At 45.8% G+C, this 19,906-nt stretch overlaps 1 protein-coding gene across 2 annotated transcripts in view; it reads left to right on the plus strand.

Moving 5' to 3' along the window:
* Nucleotides 1-19,906, plus strand: part of LOC144817766 (putative carboxypeptidase X1) — a 268,058-nt gene that overhangs the window by 93,073 nt on the left and 155,079 nt on the right. For both annotated transcript variants that reach the window (XM_078674562.1, XM_078674563.1), the window contains exons 3-4: nucleotides 757-866; nucleotides 2,956-3,095. In XM_078674562.1, the coding sequence (XP_078530688.1) occupies nucleotides 757-866; nucleotides 2,956-3,095 (250 nt within the window). The remainder of the gene's footprint in view (nucleotides 1-756; nucleotides 867-2,955; nucleotides 3,096-19,906) is intronic.

A 19,906-nucleotide genomic window follows, 5' to 3' on the forward strand; every position in this document is an offset into this window, starting at 1 on the left:
CCAATGTGCCCCTGTGATAATGTTTCCCCCAAAGCAGTGTGCACTTTATGCTTTTCTGTCAGATGGACTCTTGTGCAAGGAAGCGGTACTTGGCACCAATCCTGCGCACGTCTAGCATCAGACAACATTTGGAAACCTTGGTTGATCTGCAGCAATTGAATCATTTGGAAATATGTGTAGCAGTGGCACATTTTATTTGTTGTGCGCTGGTGATCAGAAACAGATACGGTACTCTGGAAATTATTCAGTGATTTGTTTTTTTGGGTTTCATTTGGTGAATAGTGCACTAATTCTTTTTTTAAAGTGATTGTATTGTCTATTTCGTGTACTTTGAGCATATGTACATGAATTATTTGTACTTAGGATCTGTCACACGTTAGTTTCATTTACAGTATGACTACTGTGCGTTTTGCAAAATAACAATATCCCAATAGCTGATAGATGTATTATTTTCGTTTGGTTTATTTCAGATGGCAGCCATATGTACATGAATTGTTTTTATTACTGTGCACTTTTATGGCATTTCAGCCTAATAAGTTTTATGATGATGATGCTGACTTTCAGGATGTAGTTCTCCATTCTGGCATCAGAAAAGTGCCTAGAGACGCTTCAATGTGCAGTAGCCGCTTCAAAGTGTATTTATTCAGTCGCTTACGGAAGACTCAAGCTTTTCTAGTTAGTCTACAATGTGTTGAGTGATGTGTAGACTCTCCCGCCTCGCTCACTTCCTTTCCTTGCCTCTTTCTCCCTCACAAGAATGCCCTCCCCTGGGGTTGGAGTCCCTCAGAGTGACGGACCACCAGCTTCGAGCCTCCAGCACTGAGCGCTATGGACTGGGCGCTCATCGTGGCCGCCTCAACATGCAGGTGAGCCAACACTTTGCACACATTGGGTGCAATTTATGACAATTAGAGGCAACGCCCACTTAATACGAGACTTTTCTATTTGGGCTAAAATGTACTCAAATTTAATTGAGTAGTGTGTGTGTGTGTGTATATATATATATCCACTATGAGATTACTCGACAATTCCATGAATAACCATCCGGCACTCGAGGTAAAGTTTTAGACACTTTTAGCGCTTTATTTAAACGAGGGTAACATCTACGCGTTTCACAGCCACTGCTGCCTTGTTCACGATATATATGTATATATATATATATATATATAAAAGAAACTTTATTCCGACCAAATGGCCATAAAAGCTCGTGAGCAGTGTGATGGGCTTGCATCGGTGGGCAGTGTGAGGGGTTGTGTTAGAGGCTGCATTGGTGTGTCGTATGATGAGCCAACACTGGTGAGCAGTGTGATGAGCTGACATCGGTGGTCAGCATGAGGGGCTGTATTAGAGGCTGCATTGGTGTGTCGTTTGATGAGCTGACACTGGTGAGCAGTGTGATCAGCTTGCATCGGTTCACAGTTCGAGGGGCTGTGTTAGAGGCTGCATTGGTATGTCGTTTGATGAGCCGACACTGGTGAGCAGTGTGATCAGCTTGCATCGATGGGCAGTGTTAGGGGCTGTGTTAGAGGCTGCATTGGTGTGTCGTTTGATGAGCCGACACTGGTGAGCAGTGTGATCAGCTTGCATCGATGGGCAGTGTTAGGGGCTGTGTTAGAGGCTGCATTGTTGTGTCGTTTGATGAGCCGACACTGGTGAGCAGTGTGATCAGCTTGCATCGATGGGCAGTGTTAGGGGTTGTGTTAGAGGCTGCATTGGTGTGTCGTATGATGAGCCAACACTGGTGAGCAGTGTGATGAGCTGACATCGGTGGTCAGCATGAGGGGCTGTATTAGAGGCTGCATTGGTGTGTCGTTTGATGAGCTGACACTGGTGAGCAGTGTGATCACCTTGCATCGGTTCACAGTTCGAGGGGCTGTGTTAGAGGCTGCATTGGTATGTCGTTTGATGAGCCGACACTGGTGAGCAGTGTGATCAGCTTGCATCGATGGGCAGTGTTAGGGGCTGTGTTAGAAGCTGCATTGGTGTGTCGTTTGATGAGCCGACACTGGTGAGCAGTGCGATCAGCTTGCATCGATGGGCAGTGTTAGGGGTTGTGTTAGAGGCAGCATTGGCGTGTCGTTTGATGAGCCTACACTGATGAGCAGTGTGATGAGCTGGCATCGATGGGCAGTGTCAGGGGCTGTGTTAGAGGCTGCATTGGTGAGTCGTTTGATGAGGCGACACTGGTGAGCAGTGTGATGAGCTGACATAGGTGTTCAGTGTGATGGGCTGTATTAGAGGCTGCATTGGTGTGTTGTTTGATGAGCCGACACTGGTGGGCAGTGTGATGAATTTGCATTGGTTCACAGTGTGAGGGGCTGTGTTAGAGGTAGCATTGGTGGGTCATTCGATGAGCCGACACTGGTGAGTAGTATGATGAGCTGACATAGGTGTTCAGTGTGATGGGCTGTATTAGAGGCTGCATTGGTGTGTTGTTTGATGAGCCGACACTGGTGGGCAGTGTGATGAATTTGCATTGGTTCACAGTGTGAGGGGCTGTATTAGAGGTAGCATTGGTGGGTCATTCGATGAGCCGACACTGGTGAGTAGTATGATGAGCTTGCATGGGTGGGCAGTGTGAGGGGTTGTGTTAGAGGCTGAATTGGTGGGTCTATTGATGAGCCGAAACTGGTGAGCAGTGTGATCAGCTTGCATCATTGGGCAGTGTGAGGCTGCATGGGTGGGTGGTTTGATGAACTCACACTGGTGAGCAATGTGATGAGCATGCATCAGTAAGCAGTGTCAGGGGCTGTGTTAGAGGCTGCATTGGTGAGTCATTTTATGAGCCGACACTGGTGAGCAGTATAATGGCGCACAACAGTGCAGACCACGGTGTTGCTCCCTTTTGGTAATACAACCCTTGTTTTTCTTTCACCAAATGAAAATCCTTGGTGCGATCAGAACCCTCCTTGCTGCTGACATGATGCCACGTTTGCTCTGATTTCTCCCTTCTAGTCTGGCATCTACGATGAAGATTTGTATGATGGAGCCTGGTGTGCTGAGGAGAAGGACAAAAACCAGTGGCTTGAAATTGATGCCAGAAGGCTAACTCGATTCACCGGGGTCATCACCCAGGGAAAGAATTCAATATGGACGTAAGTTGTACATGAGAAGGATGACACCACAGTAAAGTGTTTACTGTAAGTGTTAGCCATTAGGCATACTATTTGGTGTAGAGTCAGCTTGGTATATAGACCATTATATCGCTCAATGAGTTGAGCTGGGCTATATGTTATATATATATATATATATATATATGTTTATAAGAAGTCGCCAACTCTCAAGGACTCTCTTGGTGCTGCATAAGAGGGTTGCCTCTGAAGTATGGAAATTGTTTCAAAGATGCCCTCTCTTAACTATCTTTATTTATTCTGCACCGAGGAAGGTTTTCAGTTTCTTCCTAAATCTGAGAAGAGTAGGCGCAGTCTCCATATCTAATGAAACAAGCCTTGATTCCGAGCCCTCAAAGTGTGAGTATGGGCAGACTTCACAATTGTTTTATCCACAAAGGAAGTGCCAACATTACCCCCTCATGGGTCCTCCCCGTCCCAGTTCTAACATGGTGAGGCAGTCCTGCCTCCACCCAGCCAATCACAGCACCAGTATTTTTATAGTACATAAGCCCCGCCCACCTACCGCCATGCCTGTTTTTTTTCTGCTCCGACGGCTGTCGGAACGCTGGTGCTCCCGGTTCCGGTCCCTGGATCCAGTTTCCTTTGGTGGCGGTTCCGTGAGTTTTTCATGTGTGTTTAAATAAATTCTGTTGTTTTATTCTTGTAATGCACGGCTCGGCCGCTCCAGTTTTCCGGTCGGCCGGGCTCCTGTTCTGGGGTCAGGTGCGCTCCCCGCTCATGTGCTGGGCTGGGGCGGGGAGTTTTGATGGTGTCCTGGCCTCGGGTCGTTCCGGCGCTGCTGCATTATCGCAGCGTCTGGCCCCCGCGGCCATTCTCTTTTGACCTGTGGCTGTGGGTGGAGACGTCAGGGCTGCCCTCTTTTTATTTCATTCTTCAACACACCTTTGCGTGATTGGTTGATTGGGGGCAGTATTTATTGGAGGTTGCTGGGCACTTCCTTTGTTGTGGTGATTTCCTGTTTGGTTACTTCTAGGTTTTTTCACCATGAGTGAGGGGGCTTCTTCTCCTGTGCCGGCTAAGGCTGTTTCCAAACAGCATAATATTCAGGATCTACAGGAGGACGACGTCTTGCAGATTTCTAGAGCTGATTTGCGTGACTTGATTGATTCTGCGGTCCAGTCTGCGCTGCTTGAGCCTGCGGCTAAGCGGGCTAAGGATGATGAGGATGAACTGGACAATTCCCTTAAGGGAAAGTACATCCAGGGCAAGGTTTTTTCGGACATGCTGGTGCATATTCGAGAGGTGCTTGGGTTTGACCCTAAAACCCTGTCTGAAGATGGGTTTTACGCACAGTATAGTTCCTCTGTGGTGGATGACCTCCCCTTCCATGATGTCCTGAAGGATATCCTCACGAAAGAGTGGCTGGAGGTGGATAAGCAGGGTATTCCGCGATTCCTGGGGAAGCGATATCGCCTGGCGGACTTTGATTCCCAGTTTCCTGCGATTCCGAAGGTTAATTCTCTTTTGTCTTCTATGGCTTCCTCCTCTTCCTCTTTATCTTCGGAGGAGGCTTCCCTGTCTGATCCGGTGGAGCGTAAGGTAGAATCTGCACTCAAACGTTCTTACGGCGCTTCTCACTTTGGGGTGCGTGCTAGCACTTATGCGGCCTATGCGTCACAGGTCCTGCTCAAGGATTTCGAGAGGCTGTTTGACTGTCTTCAGGATCATGGGGACCCTACTCCTGTGTTGGCTCAAATGGAGGTTTTGGCGCAATTCCTGTCAGATGTCACTTTTGATTCCTTGTGGGCTTTCTCCTCGGCTGCTGGGGCGGCGGTGGCTGGGAGGAGGTCTCTGTGGACTAAGCCATGGCGTCTTGATGCTGCTCAGAAGTCTTTGGTCCATAAACTGCCTTTTGAGGGTCCTCGTCTCTTTGGGGATGCCTTGAATTCGATGGTGCAGCGCTCTGCGGAGGAGAAGAAGTTGTTGAAGCCTTTTCAGCCTGCTCCTAAGAAAAGGTCTTTATTCCAGAAGCAGGGGTTTCAGGGGGCTTTGTCCTCTCAGCCCTTTCGTGGTCGGGCCCGTGGTCGGGGGGCCGCGTTCCATTATAAATCCCGGCCTCAGCAGCAACAGCAGCAGCAGCTGCCACAGCCTCCCTCTGGTGCTGGACAAAAGTGACTATGCCGCTGTGAGGGCTCGTCTCCATTTGTTTCTGGACCGTTGGTCAGCTCTGATCTCCGATCAATGGGTCTTGGATATCATCAGGTGGGGTTACCGGATTCCCTTCCGAGGCCCTCCCCCTCTGGATTGTCTTCTGGTTACCCCGTTGTCAAGAGACCCCGTGCGGCGGTCTGCCATGTTGTCCGGCGTCACCATGTTGTTCCAGAAAGGGGCGGTGGTGCCGGTTCCAGTGGAGGAAGTGGGCCTGGGGTTCTATTCCCGTCTGTTTCTGGTTCCAAAGCCCGATGGTTCCTTCCGCCCCATTTTGAATCTCCGTTCCCTGAACAAGTTGGTGCGGTTGGATCATTTTCGCATGGTCACGTTGCAGTCCGTCATTCCCCTCATCCAGGAGGGAGATTTTTTGGCTTCCCTGGACTTGGAGGACGCATATTTTCGCGTTCCGGTCCATCCTGCCAGTCAGCGGTTCCTGAGGTTTGTGGTCCAGGGGATGCATTACCAGTTTCGGGTTCTGCCGTTCGGCCTCTCCACTGCTCCCAGGACTTTTACCAAGGTATTGGCTCCTGCTGTGGGGGTTTTGCAACATCAGGGTTTCTCCGTGTTTCCCTATATTGATGATTGTTTGGTCTCTGCTTCCTCTTTCCCTCAGGCTCTTCTGGCGGTGGAGGCTACGTTGTCCCTGTTCCGGGAGCTGGGGTTCAAGGTGAATTTGGCCAAGTCTCATCTGGATCCTGTTCAGAGACTTCAGTTCATCGAGGGTCTGTTCGACACCTCTCTGGGGGCGGTGTTTCTCCCTCCTGTTCGGATCCTTTCCTTACAGACTCTGCTGCGGGATCTGTTGAGTCGTCCCTCTGCCCCTGCTCGTGTTTGGTTGCGGGTCCAGGGGTTGATGGCTGCGACTACTGCTGTGATTCCTTGGGCTCGCCTCCATCTCAAGCCCTTGGTGACTCATCTGTTGGCTCGGTGGGACCCCTCCCGGGCGCATTACGAGACTCTGATTCCTCTCTCTCCTGCTCTGGTTCGGGACTTGGACTGGTGGCTTTGCACTCCCAACCTGGAGAAGGGGGTGCGGTTTTGTCTTCCTCCTCCCATTTTGTTGACGACGGATGCCAGTCTCTGGGGTTGGGGGGCCACTTTGGGGTCCTTGGAAGCCAAGGGTCGGTGGTCTCAGGGGGACAGCACCCGTTCCTCAAACTGGCGGGAGTTGGCGGCTGTCTGGGAGGCGGTGCAGTTCTTTCAGGTTCCTCTCCTGGGGGCGAATCTGTTGGTTTGTACCGACAACCAGGTGGCTCGTTGTTACTTGAACCGTCAGGGGGGGACCAGGTGCGCGTCTCTGAACATGTTGGCCTCCATGATTTGTGCTTGGGCGGAATCTCATCTGTTGGCCTTGAGGGCGGTGTACATTCCGGGACGGTTGAATTTTCATGCGGACGCTTTGAGCCGCGACCTTCCTTCTTCTGTTCTGTACCATCTCTCTCTTCCTCTGTTCCTGTCCCTTTGCCTTCGGTTCGGGACTCCTTGGATTGATCTTTTTGCGTCCCCTCACAACTCTCTCCTGCCCCGGTTTTGTTCGGAGGTGCTGTGTCCTCAGGCTTGGGCGGTGGATGCTCTTTCGATTCCCTGGCCTTCGGGCCTTCTGTATGCATTCCCTCCCATTCCCCTCCTCCCGAGGGTGCTGCAGAAGATTCGGAGGGAGAAGGTTTCGGTCCTGGTGATTGCTCCTTTCTGGCCTCGCCGCATTTGGTTTCCTCTCCTGCTGAAGCTGGCGAAGGGTCGGTTTGTCCGGCTTCCTTTGTGTCCATCTCCTCTCCAGTTTCCACTCCTGTCTCTGCCTTGTCTTCGTCGTTTGCAGCTGACGGCTTGGCTCTTGAGCGGTTGACTTTGGAGTCTTTGGGTTGTTCATCGGTGGTGGCTCGTGACATCCAGTTGTCTCGCCGCCCTTCGACCCTTAAGTGCTATGGCCGCCATTGGGGTTCTTTTGTTTCTTGGTGTTCTTCTCATGGGGTGGATCCTGTACTGGGGGTTCCTACTTCTGTGTTGGAGTTTCTCCGGGATGGTTTTTTGAAAGGCCTTTCCCCTTCCACATTGTCTGCTCAGTGGGCGGCGGTTCGTGCTTGTCGGGGTCCTGGGGCCTCCTTGGAGGGTGTTGCTCCTTTGGTTAGTCGGCTTCTTCGGAGCTTTCGGCTTCGTCGGCCGTTTTCTCCTGTTCTCATTCCTTCTTGGGATTTGCCTACTGTTTTGCGTGGTTTGCAGTTGCCCCCTTTTGAGCCTTTGATGGAGGCAGATTTGTTGTGGCTGTCCGCTAAGGTGGCTTTCCTGTTGGCCATTACCTCCGCTCGCAGGTTGGGTGAGTTGGGTGCCTTGCTCATTTCGTTTCCCTATTTGCAGTTCCTCCCGGATCGGGTCGTTTTGCGGCTTGATCCGGCTTTTCTGCCTAAGGTTTCTTCGAGTTTTCATTTGCAGCAGGAGGTGATTCTTCCTGATTTGCCTGCTGAGGGGGATTCCCTTGTTCCCCCTTCTTTGGATGTTCGCAGGGCTCTCCAGATTTACGTCCAACGTTCTCTGGGGTTCCGGAGTTCTCCTGCCCTGTTTGTCTCCTGTGGGGGTGTGGCTAAAGGGAAGAAGGTTTCCACTTCCACGATCAGTCGGTGGGATCGTTTGGCGGTCTGTCAATCTTACAAGTCTTTGGATTTGCCTCCTCCGACAGGGTCAGTCGCGCGTTCTGTGTCTGCTTCCTGGGCTGAGGCGGCGGGGGTCTCTATCCAGGAGATTTGTAGGGCGGCCACCTGGGAGTCTCATCACACATTTGTGCGACATTATCGGCTTGATGTTTTACATGCCTCTGCTGACAGTTTTTCTGTTGGCGTCTTGAACGCTGTTGTTCATTGATCTTTTATTGATTAAAGTTTTGTACTCTGCATGGATCCCTGGTGTCCTGCGTGTTTTCTTTATTGGTTCTCTGCTTGTGAGTTCCTCACGTTGTTAGGACTGGGACGGGGAGGACCCATGAGGGGGTAACGTCTTATTACTTACCGGTAATCTTCATTACCCCGATTGGGGTCCTTCCCGTCCCAGTCCTCTTCCCTCCCACCCTCCCGCTGTGTTTGTGTCAGAGTCTTGTTGATAACAGGCATGGCGGTAGGTGGGCGGGGCTTATGTACTATAAAAATACTGGCGTTGTGATTGGCTGGGTGGAGGCAGGACTGCCTCACGTTGTTAGGACTGGGACGGGGAGGACCCCAATCGGGGTAATGAAGATTACCGGTAAGTAATAAGATATTACTACAGACTTGATAGGTCTGGTAGGCCACACAGGAAACTTTGAACCTGATAGGTTTGTGGACTCATAACCAGTAGAGTTGACAAAGATAGAATGAGACTCCCTCAGATGTCTGCAGGTTCAATATTAATCTCACCGTCGCAGTCTCGATAGCTTTTGGTTTGTGTAAACCCTTCTTAAGTCCAAAATAACTAGAATTGTATAAAGCAAGCCAGCCCCGATTGCACAAACGACATTTGCTACCGTGAATCTGTGGGGGAAAGAGGGGAAGGGAGGGACATCTTTCAATGGTCTGCGACTGAAAACAAAGTTGTATCCACGTATACAATATGCTAATTAAAGTCCGGATATGAATGCATGTAGGTTCCCTAAGTGCCTTTCAACCTGCCCTGGGACCAGAAGAAACCCCGATAGAGGTAGCGGAAGCATTGTCTCCCACAAATTGATCTTAGTAGTCAACAGCAAGATTTAACCGGGTTCAACCACTAACACACTTCAAATCACCAGAGCGGCCAAGGCTAGTGGCCATCAGATTTGCTTTAAGATTGATCACAGCCTAGGTGTTATCTGCATGCACCCTGGTGATCACTTGGTAGTCCTTTGTCACAGCTGCCAGTGGCTGAAGATAGAGGGTGAAGAGGAAAGTGATGAGCCCTGGGGAACATCCCATTTTACTTCTTACATCTCTGATCTGAATGACCCTGGCTGAATTACTTGAGTTCAACCTTTGAGAAAGGATGAAACCCTATCAAGGTCTGCAGCACCCACCCAATCACAGATAGCCTTGGGATCAAAATGTGGTTAGCAGTATCATAGGCTGGGAGTTGATATAATAGGATGACCGCCCCGTGTTAGCCTGTCCATCATCATCCTGAGATCATCCATTATAGAGGTTACCGCGAGACGGACAACATCTTTCTTAGACTTGTCAGGAATGCCCCGATTCTCAAGGAGACATTAATGATGTCGGAAACAGAAGGAGTCACCCCTTGCCTAATTTTGATTATGTCTTCTGGGCCTGCTAGGGTCATGAAAGCTTTATGGTTAATACAATCCCAGCAAATACAAGACAATATCCATATTTTATTAATAATGGATACGTTCATAATTACTTTTATAATTGTTAACATTTCTCTTCATATGTATATGTCAACATAATACAAACAGATTTAAGTATGATTTTACAACAGCCATTACTAGAATACGCCAAAGAAAATGGTTTAAACAAGGATTATTGGGCAGCAAAATACGCCCTAAAATACGTGCCTGTAAATAAATGGGCACACATACCCATAATAATGGTAGAAGCATGGTTATAAGAAATAGATCTTTCAAGGCTAGCTATATACCAAATGTGCTTGTATATGGTTAATAAAACTAAGCTCAATAAAAACATTTCTGCATAAGTACCTTAATAAAAATAAAAAAAGGAACAATAACACAAAGGGAAATTATTGGAATTATAATGTTTATATTTTGTTTACTTTTTATGAATGCATTTTTGATAAAAAGAAAAAATTATTATTATGAAAATAAACAAAATTCCAGAAACGGGACCAAACGTGGAAACTATTTGAGAAGAGATATAATGCTGGTTTCTGGTGAATGATTATTTTTGGCTCTAACGGAATTAAAAACTATTGAATCCCCAGCATCACTCTAGAGACCTGGAAATCTTCTTTCTTTTCTATTTTACCACCCAGCAGTTAAAATTGCATAAAGCTTCAGCTGGATGTACTATTTTCATATCTCAAGATATGTCTTTGGAGGCTGCCCAATGTAACAAATAGATACGTGCCATAATGCCTGGCCACTGCAGTCCACGGGCCTAAATCGTTCAACAATGTCACATAAAAATCTTATTACATAGGGAATCCTAAATCTTAGAATAAGTATCCAAAGATAGGTCTTTTGTCATTAAAATTGTTATGTTGAAAATTGGATTAAAAATGGTGATGTTAAGGTAGGAGATGAATATAGGGTGGGGTGCAAACAATTGGATTGCCTCACAACCTGTGATATCTTAGTTATCAATTATTCATTAAATGGGGGGAAAAAGATTGGCATGCAGCAAGGTGCTCACAAGATGATGTGTCTAACAGGGACGGGGATCCCCCGTTGCAACAAACCGCGCAGCTCAGAATCCATCAGAGGAAGACAATGCATCCAGGGTGTTGAATGGGGGAAGGCCCTGCTCTCTACTCTGCAGGTTAGTTGGGACTAGGCTCGGTCAAGGAGGAAATTTAAGGCGAAGAGGGTCTTGGTGAGGATGTAGGTGACAAGTGGGTGGGGGCTTTCAATAAAAAAGCAAGAGTGGTCCAAGTAATGAGAGAAATAACAAAAACATTTTAGAGGGAAGATGAAAGAAGACACTTGAAAAGTAACAACAACATGGCAGCAGTAAAAGTTAGTATTCGTGAATGTAAATGGAATACAATGAAATACATTTTTTATGCAACTTTTGGAGCGGACCATGCTAGATATGATCTCAATGCAATAAACTCCTTTAACTGAAACCTGCTAAGAGGTTCTGCCTTACGGCCCATGGATATCTGAACGTTGATGATCAAATGCCTCAGCAGTAGTAAGCTGAGCAGCCGCATTGTTTAGGAAAGGAGGAAAATGGATAATCCAACAAGGAGAGAGGGATACAAGGGGCAGGTGGCTGTTGACCTCTTTAAGGTGGGCATCCACACTATGACCAAAGGATTAACGCCAGATAGTTGGTGAATAATGATATAATTATATAATTATATAATTAAGACGATAGTTGCAGAGTAGTGCAGACAGTCTGAAAGTCGCACAAGAATCAATTATTTTTGGTATCTCATGAACTGAAGCACACTGAATCTAAGTTAGTCAATTAAATTTGCTATAACAATGTGTAGACGGCATCATAAAACTTACTTTGAAAAGGCTGGTATGTCCTTTTTTGCAAGTTTCGATCAGCATATGAGTATAACAAAGGCTCTGCAGACAACATATACAACTGGGAGACCAAGAGGTATTACCAAGTGGGACTGATCATTTGTGAAGAAATAGACACGATTCGAATTAGAGCAGAAGGAATCAGATCTGGAAGCAGCTTGTCGTCTAGTAAATGCAGATCGCTCCTGCAGACATCTCGTCTATCTGGAGAAAGCTTGTATAGCACCAAGGGAGATTTTAAGTAAGAAAGAGGATTTGAATAACTGGACCACATTTCAAAAACTCTTTCAAGAAGATTGTTAGATTGGTGGCATGGAAGATTAAAAAGTAACAGATACATAATCAAATGTAGCTGTCCAAAGATCCAGCTACGAAGCATTTAGAAGAGGAGTCAGATAGAAATGTGACCATGTTGTTGAAATTCTACCACTGAGATGTGTTAGGCCAGATCTAAAAAAGGATGATCTGAGGAGAGGGGATGACACAAACTGACACAGCGTGCCATAGAGTAGACTGGTGATGTACCTGGACATTCATGTAAGTATCTGCTGGAGGCAAGATTTATATGAAAATCAAATGATATGTAGGTAGTACAACTAATACTAATAACTAATATTTGCATTTCATCAAGAGTAGAGAAGGGACGGAGTGATCACTGCTGAGGGAACTTGGGAACATTATTTATTTGCTGCTATGAGTGATAATTTATTGGACTATTTATTTGGAAGGATACACAGGAGATGTACCTGAATTAAAATGATGCAGATAGAGGCACAGTAGAAGGAAGATATGTGTATTTATGCAAGGAACTAGGAATAATGCAGTTTCATTCCTCAAGTGCACATTTACAATAAAGTAAACCAGCAGCATTTACTCCTGACTCATCTTTAACTCAATCACTAATCAGCTATTTCTCTGCTTCAGCCCTTTGATTTATATTTAGAATTTTACATTCTTGGATCAGAATCGAAGAAGGTGTCATATAAAAATCCTAAAACTAACCTCATGAAACATCGATGGTTGAGTAACGCACTATGCCAAAAACACTAGACTCTAGGAAATATGTTCAGGTGCCTCACTTTCGAGATACAAATAGAGAACAAAGCAAACATAGGAACTAGGGCACAGTGATAGGTTCTTTCTGCACATATAATAGGCTATGATATGTCGTTTCATAGAGAAAACAATAATCACATATAAGGTATAAATGGTTAGATTATCTCACTCAAGTAAATAATTGAGTAAATAAATATAAAACAAAAGACTAGACAGAGTGAACATATAAAAATGAATACAACTGGTTAATAATTAGATTTAGGGACTTGGTAGAAGGAGATGTGATTAGATGGATAACTCTCAATGTAAGTATGATTACAGTGTAGACCAGAATATTGGGTCAGTATACCTGAGTGAATGGTATGCTAATAATTTGTATATGGGCAGGTCAACTCTTTTTCAAATGGAACGTTTAATGATATTAAGTGGGCTAAGTACAGAAACTTAGAGTTGAGATGACACCAATGGATATAAAACTGTCTGAAACACGATCACCAATGCTGTTATGGGGAGCATTACACCAGGCCACAGGTACCTTTACTAGTCAGCGGGGATGGAGCAAAGGTCAGAAAAGATATGGTGATTCATCCCGGTCAACCCCAAATCTTTCAGTGGAGCGAAGGTGGAGCCTGTAGCCAGACATTGCTACATAGATAAAATACCTTTTTGTGGTCCTGCTACAGTCAAGTTTCCTGTAACAGACCTGCTGATTTTCTTCAAGAGGTGGCGGCATACCATATTCATGGGACAATTACCCCTGTATAGACTTTGGGAAAATTGATCAACAGTAGTAGGGCTCTCCTACATAAGTCGTGAGTGCCTTTTGACCAAGAAAATTCTGAAAAAGGCCAACTAACCTGAAAGTGTTATTTACAATTAATATAAAGAATAAAGCCCAGAGAGGCAACTCAAAAAGTAAAACTGCAAAAATGCTAAGGTGAACAAAATCTCTCCGGACTCGTCAGAGGCGTCGGTCAGAATTTCTAATAGTGCTTTGTTCAAAACAACAGTGCACCAATGCAGCCAACGCGTTTCACCCTGAATAGGGCTTCCTCAGGGCAATAAACAACAGTACTGAGGTTGAAAATGTACTTCAGCTGCGCAGATCGTGAAGAGAACTGTCAAACCTCAAATTAATAAAGTTAAAGATGTAGTCAATGTCTATCAGTCGCCTAATCCAGTGCAATGGTACGATGTTCACTATGGTAAGTTGAAAACGAATAGGTGAATATTGCAAATAGTGAAGGATATTCCAACGCGTAAGGTAGGATGTGGTCTTTCACGCTCGCGCATCATGAAAAAAGTGTGATGGCCGGAGCATGAAAGACCACGTCCTACCTTACAGCTAAAGGAAGCCGAGAACATTCTTCCAAAAATCAATTTGGTTTGAAGACACGTAAGTGAGTGACTTACAAGTCTAAAAAAATCAACAGTAAGGGATCCGTTGAACTTAAAAAAGTCCTGACGAAGGCCCAGACCTTCTTTTTTTTTGGGGTATTAGAGGCCGAAACATGTTGACCACTCACGAGTTAAATTGTGGATAGTTAACAAGTCCTAAAACATCACCACTTCATTTTTAAGCTTATCCACCCATATTAAACGTACATTTCGGGAGACAGGAGGCAATTGTAGACACCACTAGACGGAGCCCACTAGTACTTTTATTTAAAGGATGCGGAACTCACTTAGGGAAGCGAGTACCTAGCTGTGAAACCCAATGAATACTCCACAGCTGAACGACACACCACAGTGATGATAACTAACACCACCAATGCCAGAGATTGGTTGAGGGTTTCAGGTCAACACTTACAATACCTGGACCCCAAGAGACCAGTGGTGCTCACTCCCCTTTGGTTAAGGACATTATAAAAATGGAAGTAGAGTGAACCCTACAAAAACATCTACCTCCCTCCCCCCATGATTCACACGTTTCTGGCCCTTCAGCCAGGGCGGGAGGCCGTCATACACCAATGTGCTTGAGCAGTACAGTGTTAATAAGTTGGGTCAGCTTAGAATATCTGTCACTCCAGCCAGGGCGGGAGGCCGTCATACACCAATATGCTTGGGCAGCACAGTGTTAGTAAGTTGTGTCCGCTTAGAATATCTGTCACTCTAGCCAGGACGGGAGGCCGTCATACACCAATATGCTTGGGCAGCCCAGTGTTAGTAAGCTGGGTCCACTTAGAATATCTGTCACTCCAGCCAGGGCGGGAGACCGTCATACACCAATATGCTTGGGCAGCACAGTGTTAGTAAGTTGTGTCCGCTTAGAATATCTGTCACTCTAGCCAGGACGGGAGGCCGTCATACACCAATGTGCTTGGGCAGCACAGTGTTAGTAAGTTGGGTCAGCTTAGAATGTCTGTCACTTCAGCCAGGGCGGGAGGCCGTCATACACCAATGTGCTTGAGCAATACAGTGTTAATAAGTTGGGTCTGCTTAAGAATATCTGGCACTCCAGCCAGGGCGGATGGACGCCATACACCAATGTGATTGGGCAGCACAGTGTTAGTAAGTTGGGTCGCCTTAGAATATCTATAACTCTAACCAGGGCGGCAGGCCATCATACACCAATGTGCTTGAGCAGCACAGTGTTAGTAAGTTGGGTCGGCTTAGAATATCTGGCACTCCAGCCAGGGCGGGAGGCTGTCATACACCAATGTGCTTGGCAGTAAAGTGTTAATAAGAATATACCTCCTTTTCACGCATGCCTTCACTCCATGTGCAATTACTAAGCGGTTGTTACACTGACCGCATTGTAACAACGCTTACCATTACCCTGCAAGTCAAAACAACGACTTGCGGAGATGTTTGAATAGTATAATTTACTATTCCAACTCCATTCTGTGCGGACAGTAGGGAAGGTGTTGCATTTTAAATCAAACACCTTCTCACCACTCCGCAAGTCGTTGTTTCGACTTGCGGGGTAATGCTATGCGTTGTTACAACATGGCTTTTGTAACAACTGCATTGTAATTGTGTGTGGGGTGACAGTTTCGTTGTGAGGGCTGTTTACCTGTTAATAACAGCAGACGGACACTAGAGGTGTGCATCTTTTGGTTTTGGATAGCAAAGATTTGCAGATGTTCCTAGTTTACATTCTGCGTCACAAAGTAATTCTGTGTATTACAAGATCCTTTTACCAATTCAGCAGATAGTTTCTGCTCTTATCAAACCCCGCTAAACCTGGAAATGTATAGACCTCTAGAGAGCTTTTCAACGCACAGTGGAGTTCAGCAGGAGAAGATCACAATGACCCTGATTACAAGGGGCAATCAGGTGTGGTAATATAGTTTATTCCTTATTTGCCACTTCACTGGGTAACTGACAGGCATTGCAAGGCTACAGCTCAGCCATGCTTCTGGTCAGTTACACCCCTGCGTGCCATCCTAAACAGCTCATACCCCGCATAGCCCCTGCAGCATTATTTCCTGCACATGAACAACTGGGGGCTTGCCTTGCTATGCTCCGCCCTGAAAGGGGAGTGAGTAAAAAGGGACCAATGTGTCAAGTGTTCCAGTAAGGGGATCACCCCATAACGGTAGCGCTGATTGGGTTCCCAACAGTGCTGGCTCATCAGGTGGGCAGGGCAGCATAGGTCGGTTACAGCTGCCTGCCCTCGGATTGCCCGAAAGATAGCCCACCATATTTGCATACTTTTGTATAGAATAAACATGCAGCAATATTTTTCCCAAACAAAAGTTGTATTGTGTATTTATTTATGGATGCATACTCTGTTGTGGTGGGTGGGGTGTGTTGCCAATAATGGGAACAACTTTGCACTACCATAATGGGAACTCACATAGGTAAGCACCCACGTGCCCTTGTCACGTGTACGTGGAGATGCAGGCACCGTGCACACTGTCGAGATAAGCGCTGCATGAACACCTCCTCTTGCATACATGCATCTATGCTGAGAGTATCTCTTAAATCCAGCACATTTGTAAATCAAAGGGGCCACGCGTGTCAAGAGCGCCATAAACATTGTATTAACTGGCACTTTGCCATTAACCAAAAAATTGGTAAAGAATAAACAGCGAGCAGTTGTCTATAATTTGTCCAGTGAGGAAATGACTATTTGATAAAGGGTTTTTTGTTGTGGGTGGAAAACAGAGACCATGTAAACTGTGAGCCTGGGGGGAGAGTGAAGCATGAAGGGTAGAGTACTACCAAACAAGACACCGACATCCTGCAGGAGACTAGGGCTGAAAATACAAAATAAAACTGCCTGGAGAGGCCACTGAAACCGACATTTGATTGTAAGGGGTACATGAAGATAACTAGAACTGGGTAAGGGAAGAAATTGCTTTAGCTAAATGATGGAATGGAATGATGTGGGGAAGTTCTACAGTGCGGATCGGCAAGGCCAGCAGAAAACCAGAGGAGCTAATGTAGGTGGTGGGATGGGATCAAGAACAAAAATGAAAATTACAAATGTTTCTAATTTAGGATTTAGACGATATGCCAAAAGAGACTGCTTTTTCCAGGTGCCGGACGAGCTCACGCCAGCAGGAAGTTGTCTCTTTAGGGTTGCGTTAGTTATTATATGTCGCTTTCCATAACCCTTCTGAGGCTTGAAGCACTTCTCCGAGTGCCTGGTTGAGCAGTCGACCTCAAAGCTGGGGAACCGAGTTCAAGTCTCGGCAGGGATGCTCTACATCCTGTGATTCTGGGCAAATCACTTAATCTCCCCATGCATCAAAATTAATGTGTCTGTCTGTAATGCCACTGGTGCTCACGTAAAGCACTCTCATACCTTCGGGTCGAGTCCGCGCTATATAAAACTAAAATAAAAATGTCAGCTCTTCCCTTTATGTATCCAAGAATACCAGGTCTTCCCTTTATGTATCCAAGAATACCAGCTCTTTCATTTATGTATCCAAGAATACCAGCTCTTCCATTTATATGTCCAAGAATACCAGCTCTTCTCCTATGAGTCTGAGAATGCCAGCTCTTCCCTTTATGTGTCAGGGAATATCAGCTCTTCTATTTATGTGTCCATGAATACCAGCTCTCCCATTTATATGACTAAGAATACCAGCTCTTCCATTTATGTGTCAGAGATTACCAGCTCTTCCCTTATGTGTCTGAGAATACCAGCTCTTCCCTTTATGTGTCCGAGAATACCAGCTCTTTCATTTATGAATCCAAGAATATCAGCTCTTCTATTTATGTGTCCAAGAATACCAGCTCTTCCTATTATGTGTCCGAGAATACCAGCTTTTCCTTTTCTGTGTCAGAGAATATCAGCTTGTCCATTTATGTGCCAACGAATACCAACTCTTCCTTTATGTGTCTACGAATACCAGCTCTTCCCTTTATGTGTCAGAGAATACCAGCTCTTCCCTTTATGTGTCTAAGAATACCAGCTCTTCCCTTTATGTTTCTGAAAATACCAGCTCTTCTATTTATGTGTCCAAGAATACCAGCTCTTCCATTTATATGTCTAAGAATACAAGCTCTTCCATTTATGCATCAGAGAACACCAGCTCTTCCCTTATGTGTCTGAGAATACCAGATCTTCCCTTTATGTGTCTGAGAATACCAGCTCTTAACTTTATGTGTCTGAGAATACCATCTCTTCCCTTTATATGCCCAAGAATACCGGCTGTTCCCTTATGTGTCTGAGAATACCAGTTCTTCCCTTTATGTGTCCGAGAATACCAGCGCTTTCCTTATGTGTCTGAGAATACCAGCTCTTCCCTTTATGTGTCAGAGAATATCAAATCTTCTATTTGTGTGTCCAAGAAAACCAACTCTTCCTTTATGTGTCTAAGAATACCAGCTCTTCCATTTATGTGTCTAAGAATACCAGCTCTTCCCTTTCTGTGTCTAAGAATACCAGCTCTTCCTATTATGTGTCCGAGAATACCGGCTGGTCCCTTATGTGTCTGAGAATACCAGCTCTTCCCTTTATGTGTCTGAGAATACTAGCTCTTTCATTTATGAATCCAAGAATACCAGCTCTTCTATTTATGTGTCCAAGAATACCAGCTCTTCCATTTATGTGTCCGAGAATACCAGCTCTTCTATTTATGTGTCCAAGAATACCAGCTCTTCCTTTTATGTGTCCAGGAATACCGGCTCTTCCTATTATGTGTCCGAGAATACCGGATGTTCCCTTATGTGTCTGAGAATACCAGCTCTTCCCTTTATGTGTCTGAGAATACTAGCTCTTTCATTTATGAATCCAAGAATGCCAGCTCTTCTATTTATGTGTCCAAGAATACCAGCTCTTCCTATTATGTGTCCGAGAATACCAGCTTTTCCTTTTCTGTGTCCGAGAATACCAGCTCTTCCCTTTATGTATCTAAGAATACCAGCTCTTCCCTTTATGTTTCCGAAAATACCAGCTCTTCTATTTATGTGTCCAAGAATACCAGCTCTTCCATTTATATGTCTAAGAATACAAGCTCTTCCATTTATGCATCAGAGAACACCAGCTCTTCCCTTATGCGATCCTTTACAAAGACCACTTGCAATGCCACTTTGTACCTCTACTCGACTTCCCTGATAGTTCTCAAGCACTTCATTTTACAATAAAGGAAGGGCAATGTCCTTTTTTTAATGGTATCTTAGTATATCGACCACCTGGCTCGAGAACTCATTTCACTTACAACCTTCTCCAGGCTCTGGAACCCTATTTTGGCCAACATAACTTCTCAATCCTAGGTGATTTTAATTATCACTTAGAACGACATGACTTACCGGATACATCATGCCTTATCGAGGCCCTGGAGTCCTGTGGACTCAAGCAACGAGTCAGAGGAGCGACCCATCGTGCTGGCCACACTTTGGATGGCCTCTTCTCTAATGACCCTCGGCTTACTATTAAGGATTCGATGCACCTATCCTGGTCTGACCATCTAGCGGTTCCTTTTATTTTGGAATACCATAGGTTGGACTCTTGTAAAAGAGGGAATCATGTTTTGGAAACTGCTAGAAATTTTAGGAACCTTAGCAGTGATTCTTTTGTGCCCTGGGCCGCAAGTCTCTCTGTCACTAGCCTGGACAGCGTAGAGACTGCAGTTGGCCATTTTGAGCAGGTCACTACTGAAGCCTTGAACAAACTGGCCCCAGTACAGCTCCGTCGCCGAGCCAGAAAGAGACCATCCGCCCCCTGGTTCTCCGATTCCCTCAGACTTCTTAGGCAAGAAGTGAGACGAAAGGAGAGGCTCTGGCACGCCAGCTGGGACTTTAAGAACAAGGAAGCTCATAAACTCCTTGTTAGGAAATATAAAGCTGAGATTATCCGGGCCAAACAAGATTACTTTGTAACCCTGACCACCTCGCTCTCCTCGCCGAAGGAGCTCTTTAAAACTGTTGACTCTCTAGTCAACCTGCAAGCCCCTGACCCTGTCATTCCTTCGCAGGATCTGTGTGACAGGATTGC

This window comes from Lissotriton helveticus, chromosome 2_1, assembly GCF_964261635.1.
Source record: "Lissotriton helveticus chromosome 2_1, aLisHel1.1, whole genome shotgun sequence".
In the NCBI taxonomy this organism is placed as follows: domain Eukaryota; kingdom Metazoa; phylum Chordata; class Amphibia; order Caudata; family Salamandridae; genus Lissotriton; species Lissotriton helveticus.